Source organism: Panthera tigris, chromosome B1, assembly GCF_018350195.1.
Source record: "Panthera tigris isolate Pti1 chromosome B1, P.tigris_Pti1_mat1.1, whole genome shotgun sequence".
In the NCBI taxonomy this organism is placed as follows: domain Eukaryota; kingdom Metazoa; phylum Chordata; class Mammalia; order Carnivora; family Felidae; genus Panthera; species Panthera tigris.
The window spans coordinates 145371140-145383518 of record NC_056663.1 but is presented as its reverse complement, the minus strand read 5'-3'; the positions used below and the strand labels follow the sequence as shown (position 1 = coordinate 145383518).

General features: G+C 31.1%; 1 protein-coding gene across 5 annotated transcripts in view; it reads right to left on the bottom strand.

The window, feature by feature from the left end:
• Window positions 1-12379, bottom strand: part of ANKRD17 (ankyrin repeat domain 17) — a 163508-nt gene that overhangs the window by 87050 nt on the left and 64079 nt on the right. The window contains exon 1 of one of the 5 annotated variants that reach the window (XM_042984391.1): window positions 7878-8160. The exons of the other annotated variants lie outside the window; for them this stretch is intronic. Within the exon in view, the coding sequence (XP_042840325.1) occupies window positions 7878-7880 (3 nt within the window). The 5' untranslated portion in view covers window positions 7881-8160. Of the gene's footprint in view, window positions 1-7877; window positions 8161-12379 lie in introns of those variants that run through there. 5 annotated transcript variants of the gene reach the window in all.

The window sequence follows — 12379 nt, the reverse complement described above, 5'->3', positions numbered from 1 at the left end:
TTGTGGGTTCAAGACCCATGTTGGCCTCTATACTGGCAGCATGGAACCTGCTTGGGATTCTGTATTTCCCTCTCTGCTCCTTCCCTGCTTACACACATACTCTCTCTCTCAAATAAATAAACTTAAAAAAATTAAAAGATAAAAGAAATTCACATATTTTAAAACATTTTTGTCATAGAATTTTTATTTACTTATTTATTTTTTAATAGGAAATTTATTATCAAATTGGTTTCCATACAACACCCAGTGCTCATCCCAACGGGTACCCTCCTCAATACCCATCCCCTACCCTCCCTCCCTCCCACCCTTGAAACATTTTTTTAAATGAAATGTAAGATAATTTCCATGAAGAGGGGAGAGATATAAAGGAAAGATAGGTCCTTATTAAATTTATTCTTTAAAGGAAATAACTTGTCAAAGTTATTAATATTCAAAGCATGACAATTTAAGTTATATTTAAACTATTTTGGATATATTGTTTTCACTAGCTGGATATTTTATGAAATGGTGTGTGTACATCAAGTTCTTGTCTAATATAAAGATTCATCAAAATGCAAGGGCCTTAGAAATTACCAGGTTCAATTCATTGTTACAGATGAGAAAACAGAAGCACAGGACCCTCATTTAAATAGCAGGTTTCTAAATATCTAGCACAAAGAGACCAGTTATCCAATTAACTAGTTCAATATTCTTTCCACTAGAAAATTCCATGCTGGAGTAAAAGGGTTTTTTCACTCTGCTCTAAAAAAGCTGACTTTAAGTTCTATATTTAGGGACAAAGCTGTCACTACTTGAACATACTATGTAATTACTGATATTAAGACAACTAACATTATATGCCCCTGATTTATGCAACATAAAATACACAGTATCTCCTATGAAGTATTCTTGCCCCTCTGAAAACAATAATCTAATAGAGCCCTCAGAAATCATTTCTAGTTTATAAAAATGAAGGCAAAGTTAATGGAGCAAGTTAAATCATTGTTTCTCATTCTTGGCAGTATTGACATTTTGGGCTGGATTATCTCTGTTGTTGGGGGCTGCCCTCTATATTTCAGAATGTTTAGCAGTATCCCTGGCCTCTACCTTACTGGAGGCCAGCAGCAATTCTACCACAGGTTGTGACACCAAAAAATCTCCAGACATTGCCAAATGTCCCCTTGGAGGAAAAACAAAAACAGACAAAAAGACCCTGGGAGGTGAGAAGCTGAGAACCACAAAGTTAAGTAGTAAATAAATAAAGAAATACAGACAGACAGACAAAAGTGAAATGTGGAAAATGTTTATTGAAAAAGGCAGAGAAAGTAAAAATGAAGAACTGCTCTAAATTAAAGAGACTCCAAAGACATAACCAGCAAAATAATACAAACCTTACGAAATTTTTGTAAGTTAAGAAATCTGAGTATGAACTGGATATTACATAGTATAAAGAAATTATGGTTAAGTAAGAAAACACTCATCTTTTAGAGATGCATACTACAGTAGCCATATATAGGAATAGTTCTAGAAATGTGCCATAAAATATTCAGGAAAACAAAGTTGTGTGGCAAATTCTTGATAACACTGAATCTGAGAAAAAGGTTTATAGTGACGTTATCATACTTGTCTCTATGCTTTTGTGCAAGTTAAACCCTTTTGGTTTTGAAAGATTAAAGATGATGCTTTAATCAAAAGAAGTTGCTTTTGTTTAAAAAAAAATCGTTATTTAACAGTACTACTATTTATTTAGATTAACAAGGTAATCAAAATTCTTTTTTACTTTCTCATATGCAAATACTTAACAATGAAAACCAAGGTCTTTTAATAAAGGTCAGGACTTGAGGGTGTCTGGGTGGCTCAGTCGGTTGAGCATCTGACTCTTGATTTCGGCTCAGGTCATGATCCCAGGGTCGTGGGATCAAGCCCCATGTCAGGCTCAGAATGGAGCCTGCTTAGGATTCTCTCTCTTTGCCCCTCTCCCCCACTCATGCTCACTCTCACTCTCTAAAAATAAAAATAAACAACAAAAAACCAAAAAACAAAAAGGTCAGCACTAAAGGAATTTGCTTATACCATTAATGGTACTCCCAGTCCTTTTATACTAAAACACAATGCCATATAAACATTTGGAAAAGAAGAGCCATCTGGTCAAACTGTAAATATTAGCATTACATTTCAAACTAACTCCTTATCAAAGCAGATAAATTATCACTGCTATATTAAAGACAGAAGTTCATCTAGTAATAAACTGGTATTTACTCCCCAGAATAAAGATATAGTATATTCTGATTAACTAGACATCAAATATACCAGTTCCATCTGATTTAACAAATATTCACCACCAATTACATACAATGTGCAAAAAGCAGTAAGGCAGCCAAAGGAGAAAGGAAATACAAAAATCATTTTATTATAATCGATGCCTTCCACAAATATACAACAGAGAAAGGCAATTCTATGTGCAAAGAAGTAACTATACCAAACAAGATTGAAAAACAGTACTAAATAGACACTAATATATCATTATATAGAAAAAGGAAAAAACAATTCTGAATGAGAATGGTAAAAAAAAAAATAATAATGTTTAAGGAAGAGGAGGCCTTTCAATATTGTGCTGAGAAGTTCAGAATTCATATGGTAGGTTACTGAAGGATTTAAGTATTAAGATAATCAATTTTTAAAAAGATGGTTTTGGACAGATGTGACAACAAAGACAAATCAATTAGGAACTTACTTCAATACATCAAATGAAAGACTATGTGAGGTGAGAATGGGAAAAAGAGTCACCCTCTGAGGATAAAATACTTTAAAAAATGAGAATGCTAGCAGCTCCAGAATTTGGACTTCTTGACCTTTAATACTCCCCACCCTTCTATCCCACCCCTATCCATCAATTACCACTTTTGCTGTTCTGGAAACTACCTTGCCCATTTATCATTCAATTTAAGGCTGGTAATCAGAATTTTAAGATGATAATCTACATTTCAAGAAAGATCATCTAGATCTTGATTATATTACAAATGTTTTTAGAGTAACAAAGAATTCTTACACTTGCTCCAGGAAAACAAGGTATCTTCAAACCAAAACTCACCATACTTAAAATCTGAAGCTCTCTTAATCCAGTCAATGCAGAAAAATCCCTCCAAAACAATGTTTATGATAAACTTTTTACAAATTGTATGATTTTTACTTTTAGCAAATGTCAGTGTTTGATTTTTATGACCAGTTTTGTCATTTCTGACATAGACTGGGTTTAAAGACTAGATCATAACTGATACCATTTCACCTACCAAAAATAAAGGTTCATTAGAACAACTTGACTTGAGACCATCATCATGTACTGAATTACAGAATAACTCAAGCAATATTCAGAATAGGTTACATAAACTTAATTCAAAGGAATAACAGTTTCTGAATCTTGGTATTATTTACCATTACGAAAATATCTGTTGCTTATAAGAAGATACTAAAAAAGCTGCATATAATAAGGTATATATTAAAGTTAAGAAACTAATTTCAATCTGTATAATTTTACAACAATGACTGAATAAACAGATTTATGTCTCCAAAACAAGACCAGTAAAATATATTTTCTTCCTATTTCTTTGTATATAGACAAACACAGACTAATTATAGATAAAATAAGAAATACTCATTATTACCTTCATCATAATTTCTTCTCTTTTACACCTGGCCCTAAAGTCTAATAAAAATTTCTTTGACCCGTATTTTTTGTAGTCTTAAATAGGGTAAACCTCAGCTAAAATACTACAATTCTTAAAACAGTAAAGTATTCCAAAATTAGTATATTTGGATATAGTTTTTCTGTAGCATTAAGATAAAACCTTCAATACAATCACTGAACACTGATCTATGCATATGCTGAAATAAAATAACATAAAATAAAAACCCACTTAAAGTCCTCCTGTAAAAAATATCAATTAATAATATGACTCATTATGGTATCAGTACCCTGAGATTCATGTAAATAAACTAAAGTGAACCTGACTAAAAATAAATTTAGCTTTCAAAAAACCTATTAAGAAAACACTGACTTATTCCTACACTGTTTCATTCATACTCATCTATCCATCTAATAAATTTTAGTTAAGATCTAGGAATACGCTAAGAATTGGTGATATAATGGTCAGTTAGCATAGCACTGGTGTCACAGAACTAATATAAAACATGACTTTTTTTCTTAAGCTTCAAAGTACTTATCTGCCTACAACAACTCGGTATGAAATCACAATTCAATATGAAATTTTTATGAATATTAATTATAAACTTTATAAACTGAACAAATATGAATGTTTAAAATAAGTAAAATTATATGGAATTCTCAAATCTAGATTTTATAAGTAGTTTTTCTACAATAGAATTAAAGTTACAGATTTTTTAAAACTTTACCCAAATTCAAAATATCAAGAGTACAATGCATTTTAATTATAAGTTATTATAACCTGTCTCCGGTATTTATCATTATCCATCAGTCATCATAAAAACAGCCTTAGAATAAAATGATTCTTATGAAATGGCTTTAAAATGCATATGCAGATATACATACTCATTCTCAGATGCAAACATACACAGTCATAACCTGGTAAAATCTGAACATTCCAAGGATGTAAAGTGTAGAAACTTTATAAGGAGAGTGGTTAATAAGAGAATTAAAAATCAGATTGATATCAGACTCCCCAAATACAACTGAAGATGCTAGAAGAAAATTGTGCAATTTAAAGCTCTAAAGCACAGGGGAACCCGGGTGGCTCAATCAGTTAAGCGACAGACTTCAGCATAGGTCATGATCTCATGGTCTGTGGATTGGGGCCCCGCGTCAAACTCTCTGCTGACAACTCAGAGCCTGGAACCTGCTTTGGATTCTGTGTCTGCCTCTCTCTCTCTCTGTCCCTCCCCTGTTCACACTCACGCGTGTGCTCTCTCTCTCAAAAATGAATAAATGTTAAAAAAGATTTTTTTTTTTAAGTTTTGAAGCAAAAGTACTTTGAAAGTAAAATTCTAAACTGTAGAATAATTTTTTTAGATATGCAAATTGAAAGCTTTAAAAGGACAAATATTTCTAACTTTACAGAATGTATGCCTTCGACAACAAAAATGAATCCAAGAAAAGGACAGCCCTGGGAATCATTAACACTAAGCAGCTGGAAAAGAAACTAGTATAATACAACCTATCTTTATCATCGCAGGTTGGTTGTTAATAAGTGATTCCTTAAAGTCAGGAAAGTGAAAACACATTATAACATAAACATATTACTAAAATATCAGTTTAAAAAATAGGAAAGCCAAGACTGAATGATATAATGCCAAAAACCTATGTTCAGCAAAGAAAGCAACTAATTAAAAGTACGGTTTAATTGAACTCAATGCCTGCTGAAAAAGAGAAATGAAACACATAGTTTTCAAAGTGGGAAGGAAACAAAATACAGAAAACTTAATAAATATGTCTAAAGATAAGGGGCAGCAGGTGGGGGTGGAATGGGGAGTGACAATAAAATACATCTTTATAATAACCATCAATAGGAAGAAAAAGACCAAAGACCAAAACACCAAGTTAATAGAAAAGCAAGTGGGAAAGTTTCTCTTATTTGAAAAAATGACAAACAGAATAGGATTTAAAACAAAACAAAATAAAAAAAACCTCAACTATATGCTATCATGAGAGCTATAATTTTTAGTCATAAGGCTAAAAACAGAAGCATGAAAAAGTAAGCCCAGTCAAAGGTGCTATTAATATCAAAGAACTCAAGGGCAAAAGCATTAAATGGAAAAAGGATATTTTATAATGATAATAGATTTAATACACCAGAGTGTGTAATAGCCAAACTTCTATGTGCCTAACAATATAACATTGAAATATATAAAGTAAAAATACTAGAAATAAAAGCAACTAGAAAAGTCACACAACTTAGTGGGATACTTTCCACATAATCTATGTCAGAAAATGAGGAGAGCAAGATTATGCAAGGATATGGAGGATTCAGAAATAGAATTAATGAATTATACTTATGTATCATAGTGAATACAGAACCTGATATATCATGAACAGAGAATACAGTCTTTGAAAGCAAACAAAAGCCTGACCATACCTTAAAGAAAGGAAAAATCTCAAAAGATTAAAAAAATAATAATAATACAGGTTACATTCTTGGTCCATAAAGCTAACAGAAACTAAAATTTAACAATAAAGGACACCTAAAAATTAAAAAAAAACATCTCAGAATACAGACAAAATAAAAATTAAAATTGTAAGCATATTATTTCCTATGGGATTTGGCCATAACTGTCCTTATAGAAAAAATGTAGAGTCTTAAAAATCTTCAAAAATAAAATCCAAGTCAAAATGTATGAGTATAATTTATAATGATAATGGAAATGAAGAAATTAAGAAGAGATACAGAAGTAATTAATAAAGCCAGTAACTGCTTCTTAGGTAGGTCTAGCATAAAAGAGACAAGCCTTTGGCAATTCGATTATAGAAAATAATAGGAAAAAAAAAAACATGAGTCATTAGAATCGGAAAACTAAGAAAAACTATAAATCAAGAAACATGAAAATCTAAACAAAATGGATGGTTTTCTAGGAAAAGGAATAATCAAAACTAACTCAAGAAAAGGTAGAAACATAATAGAATATATCAACAGAAGATATCTTAAAGGTAGTCATAGATCTACCCTTTAGATGGAACAGAGCATTATGATATTATTTACAAAGCCCAGGAAAGAGATGGGAAAACTCCCTAGCTCATAAGCATAAAAACTCTAGTAGCAAACCTGAGCAGGAATAGCAAAATAACTAAACAAAACAAAAACTTAATGAAACACATCATTAGTAAATTAAATTCAGCAGTTGTGTCATACAACACATACAAGAAAGGGTTGATAAAGAAAATACTAAGAAATACAACTCACTTTAAGTACAGAAATAGTGATCTTCCCCTGCCTAGAATGCTTTTTCTTCATGTCTTAATTCATACGTTACCTTCTCAGATTGTACTACCAAAGAAAGTACCAGCCTCATCTCTCTACCACACCACTATCCGTATTTTCTGCACAGTACCATCACAGCCTAAAATTATCTTATTCTTGGATATCTGTTAATTAGTTCTCTTCTCCAATTAAAGAAAGACAAGAACCATTCAGATTTAGCACTATCAACAGTGTGTGCCAAAGTTCCTGGTATAATGCAATATCCAAATAAATACTTGCTCAGTAACAGTTAAAAATTGAAAACATCATAACCAGTAGGTAGATGTATCAATGTAATGCACTACATTAAAATTTAGAAGTGAAAAGAATATATATCATCTCAACAAGAACACATAATAACACACGATATTCATTACCATGAAAATACTTGTTAAGTCAAGAAGGAAACTTTTGTTCCTGATAACGTGCTCTACCAGAAATGTCAGCCACATATAAATGTAAAAGTTTAAAAATTGGAAAGGATTCCATCAGGAAAGATGCCCAAATCAGAGCTAGTAGTAAACAGATCTGGAAACCTAACCAACGCAATATGACCAGAAAAAAACAAAATAAACAAAAAATCCCCTAAACACATACAATACTGAAAAAAAAGGAAACAACAAAATGCCATCATTTGCAGAAAATATAATCATCCTTCTGGAAATTTCAAGAGAATCCATTGAAAACTAAGTACTTGGTAAGATGAACACACAAAAATCAACAGATTTCCTACATATTAGCAATAACCAATTGAAAAACAACATGTAAACTGGAAGAAAAGATGTAATTCACAATAACAACAAAAACTACCTAGGAATAAACCTAACAAGAAAAGTCTAAGACCTACATCAAAAAACCATAAAACTTTACTAAAGGACATAAAAGAACACCTAAAGAAATGGAGAGGCATACCATGTTCTTGGATGGGAAGATTCAATAGTGTAAAGATGTCAATTCTCCCCAAATTAATCTGTAAATTCAATGCACTTCCAATCAAAATCCCAAAGGGATTTTTAATGGAACTTGACATGTTGATTCTAAAGTTCATCTGGAAGAGAAAATACACAGAAATTGCCAAAAATTTTTTGAAAAAGACAATGGGCAGGGATTCCCTATCAGGCGTTAAATGTAAAATGAAATTAATTAAAACAATGGAGTATTAAATCCAGAACACACATATTTTGGACTTTTAAATATGATAGAAGTGGTATCTCAAGTCAGTGGGGGTAAAAGATATATTGTTCAATAAATTATTTGGGGAAAATGGTTAGGAAACTGGAAAAAGTTAGGTCCCTATCACAGAATGAAAAAAAAATATATATATATATATATATCAGATTATATTATATATATATAATTCTAGATTTTATTTATATATCAGATTATATTATATATGTATAATTCCAGATAATATATATATATTATTCCAGATGAATTAAAATCTACTATGAACATAAATAAAACTAAAGAAGTCACAGAAAAAAAAATATGAGACTAAAACTAATATAAGAAGGCTTTTCTGGAAAGACACAAAACTGAGAAGCTAGGAAAGAAAAGAGTGATAGATTTTGACACCATAAAAATGAAAAATCTAAAGATTCCACAGACATGTGACAGATTGAGAAAGTATTATAAAATATGATGTATATATTATAAACAGAATTATAAAGAAATCCTAAAATCTCAGTAAGAAAATGACAAATCCCACAATGGGCAAAACGGTGTAAGTAGGCAATTTATGGCAGAAATAACAATCAGTAAATATGCAAAATTTCACTGGGATTCAGGTAAATGCAAATTAAAATGAGGCAATTTTCATCCACTGACAGATAATGTCTAATGTTTTACAGGATAATTTGGCAGAATGTATAATCAACATTTAAAAATGTGATTTTCCTTTTAAGAATTTAGTTTACAGAAATACTTTTACATGTAAAAAACACGTACAAGGATGTTCATCACGGTATTGACTATAACAGAAAACAACTATAAGTAATCCACATGCCAATCAACAGAACGATTAATTTAGTTGCAGAATAAAGCAGATCTAGATATAAAGTCCTATACTACAACTATCTAATGCACATTTCCTGCTCATTCTGTCCCTTCACTTTTCATCTTTTTACCCTTTAACTAATTACCTTCATTAAACCTATCAATAGTGACATTTTCCCCCAATTTGTTTATTATCTTTTGAATATCAGTTGCTTGGGCAAGGACCCTATTTTTTTTCCTTGCTAGTTTTAAACAGTAAATACTTAAAAACATGTACCGAATGAATATATGGTTATCAATCCAGAAAGATACCCAAATTACACTAAGTGAAAAATGTAAGCCACAGAAAAGCAAACATGGTATGTTATCCATCTAAGTTGATTTTAAAACCAAAACATATGGATGTGTAAAATACAAACAAAAAATTTCAAGATGTAGAAACCCAAGTTATTAACAGTGGTAACTGAAGATTGAAATCAATGAGAGAATTTTTTTACTTGATTGTACCCTTCTATCTTGCTTACTTTAAAAGAAAAAAAGATGATGTAATTTCCTAGTGTGTGATTTTGGCAAATAAGAAAAAAACTACTTCAGATCTTTAAAGAAAAATATCAGGAATAACCCAACCATCTCTACGTAATTCTAACAAAAATCCCAAAAGAGCTATCATAACAATCTGTATTATTTTTAGATACAAAGAATTAACCTGATATATATAATTCATTTTTAAGTATGTACATGCAACCTAATTATTTTTAAATGAATGAAAAAAGTCAGGCATCAAAATCAAGTCATAGTAAGTTTCAGTTAAAGCAACTGCTTATTTCTCAAGAGAAGCAAAATCAGAAAAATATTATATTCTCTTCATTCTTTTCCCTCTGTATTCAATTAAGTTTTTATGAAAGTCGGGTTTACTGAAGTGTAATTTAGAATAAAAGTCACCTTTTTAGTTGTACAAATCTATGAATTTTCACAAATACATAGTTATATAATTACCATCACAATCACGTAAGTCTTTCTTAGCACTCAAATATTTCTCTTGCCCCTTTGTAGGCTCAATTCCTTATAACTACCCTCTGCTACTAGCAACCATGTTTCCTGTTACTTTCAGTGTTTCTTTTCCAGAATGAAATGGAATCATCCAGACTTCTAACTGCAGCTTTCACAAAATGCATAATGCCTTTGAGATTCAGTGATGCTACAGCATGCAACAGTAGTTCATTCCTTTTTAGTGCTGGATAGTACTCCATCATATGGAGGTACCACAATTTGTTAATTCACTGGCTAATGAACATTTGAGTACAAGGTTCATGTGAGCATGTTTTAATTTATCTTGGGTACATACATAAAATGGTTATGTCATATGGTAACTCTATATTTAAATTTATAAGAAACTGACAGACTTTTCCAAATCATAATAGTTTTTTGCTTTTGTACCTGCACTGTTGGAGTTCTGGCTGCTCTGACTTCTCACTAACATTTGGTACCATAGGTTTTTTCCTTTCTTTTATTCCTCCTATTTTCCTAGGATGAAGTTACATTGTGATTTTACTCTGCAATTCCTTAATGGTTAATGATATTGAGCATCTTTCTCTCTGCTTATTTGCCATTGGTGTATTTCTTCAATAAAAGATCTGTTAAGAACATTTTCCCCATTTTTTTTTTGGTTGTTTCTTCATTATCGAGTTGTAAAAATTCTTAATATACTCTGAATACAAATCCTTTATCAGACACATGGTTTGCAAATACTTTCTCCAGGCTGATGGCTTATCTTTTCATTTTCTTTTCAGTATATTTTAAAGAACATAAGTTTTGAAATGTGATAAAATCCAAATTATAATTTTCTCTTTTATGTTTGCATTGTTTGTGCCTTATTTAAAAGTTTTGTTTAACCAAGGTCACAAAGATTTTCTGTTATTTTCCAGAAGTTTTATTGTTCTAACTTTTATACCTAGGATTATGATCCAATTCAAGTTAATTTTTGTATAAAGTGCAAGGCATGAGTTGAAGTTCCTTCTATAAAAAGATATCTAAATGTTTCAGCACAATTCATTGAGAAGACTACATTTTCTCTATTGAGAGGAAAGGTGCCTTGGCGCCTTTGTCAAAAATCAAGTTGATCACACACAGATCTTCTCTAGACTCTATTTTGTTCTATTAATCTACGTGTCTATCCTTTCATCAATATTACACTGTCTTAGTTAAGACAGCTTTATAGTTAAGTCTTGAAATCCTTCAACTTTATTCTTTACAAAATTGTTTTCACTATTCTAGGGTCTTTTTCTTTATAGTTATCAGAAAGTTGTCAATTTCTACTAAAAACAAAAACAAAACTAAAAAGCTCTGATAGGATTCTGAATGAGATTATGTTGAAGTCTACAGGCCATATTAGGGGGATGAGTGGGATGGAATTTACATGTTAACAGTACCGAGTCTTTCAAACCATAAATATAGTATATATGTTTTCATTTATTTAGATCACCTTCAATTTCTCTCATGAATGTTTTGTAGTTTTCAGCACATAAATAATATACATGGTTTTGTTTATCCTTTTTTTTAAGTTTTTAAAAATATTTTATTTATTTTTGAGAGACAGACAGAGACAGAGAGACAGAGCATGAGCTGGGGAGGGGCAGAGAGAGAAGGAGACACAGAATCTGAGCTGTAAGCACAGAGCCTGTGCAGGGCTCAAACTCCCCAGCCGTGAAATCATGACCTGAGACGAAGGATACTTAAAGACTGGGCCACCCAGGCGCCTAAGTTTTGTTTATTCTTAAGTGTTGCATTTTTCTTGGTCTTATTTTAATTGATATGTTTTAAAATTTTCATTTTTGAAAGTTCATACTTAATATACAGAATTATGAGACCTTGTTTAAACTCACTGATTAGTTCTATTATCTTTTTTGTAGGTTCCATCAGATTTTGTACATAGACGGTCATGTCATTTACCAATAAAAGATGTTTTATTTCATTCTTTCCTATATTTGTGCTGGGTTGTGGTTGTTGCTGTTGTTTTGTTTTTTTTTAAGTTACCTGACTAGGATCTCCAGTACTATGTTGAGTAGGAATGATAAGATGGACATCTCTGCCTTGTTCTCAATCTTAGGGGAAAAGTATTCAATCTCACCATTCAGTATGATGACATAAGCTGTAGATTTTTTATAAATTCACTTTATCAGAACTAAGAAAGTTCTCTTAATATTCCTAGTTTACTGACAATGTTTTTTTTTTATTAACGCAAGTTTAATTTTATCAAACTCTTTTTCTGTATCTGTTGAGATTGTAAAATGATTTTTCTTCTTGAATGTGTTAATATAGTGAATTACATTGATTGGCTAGCAAATGCTAAATGAATTTTGCATATACACACCATCTGTTCATGTTGTATAAACTTGTTTATATATTGCTAGATTCTATTT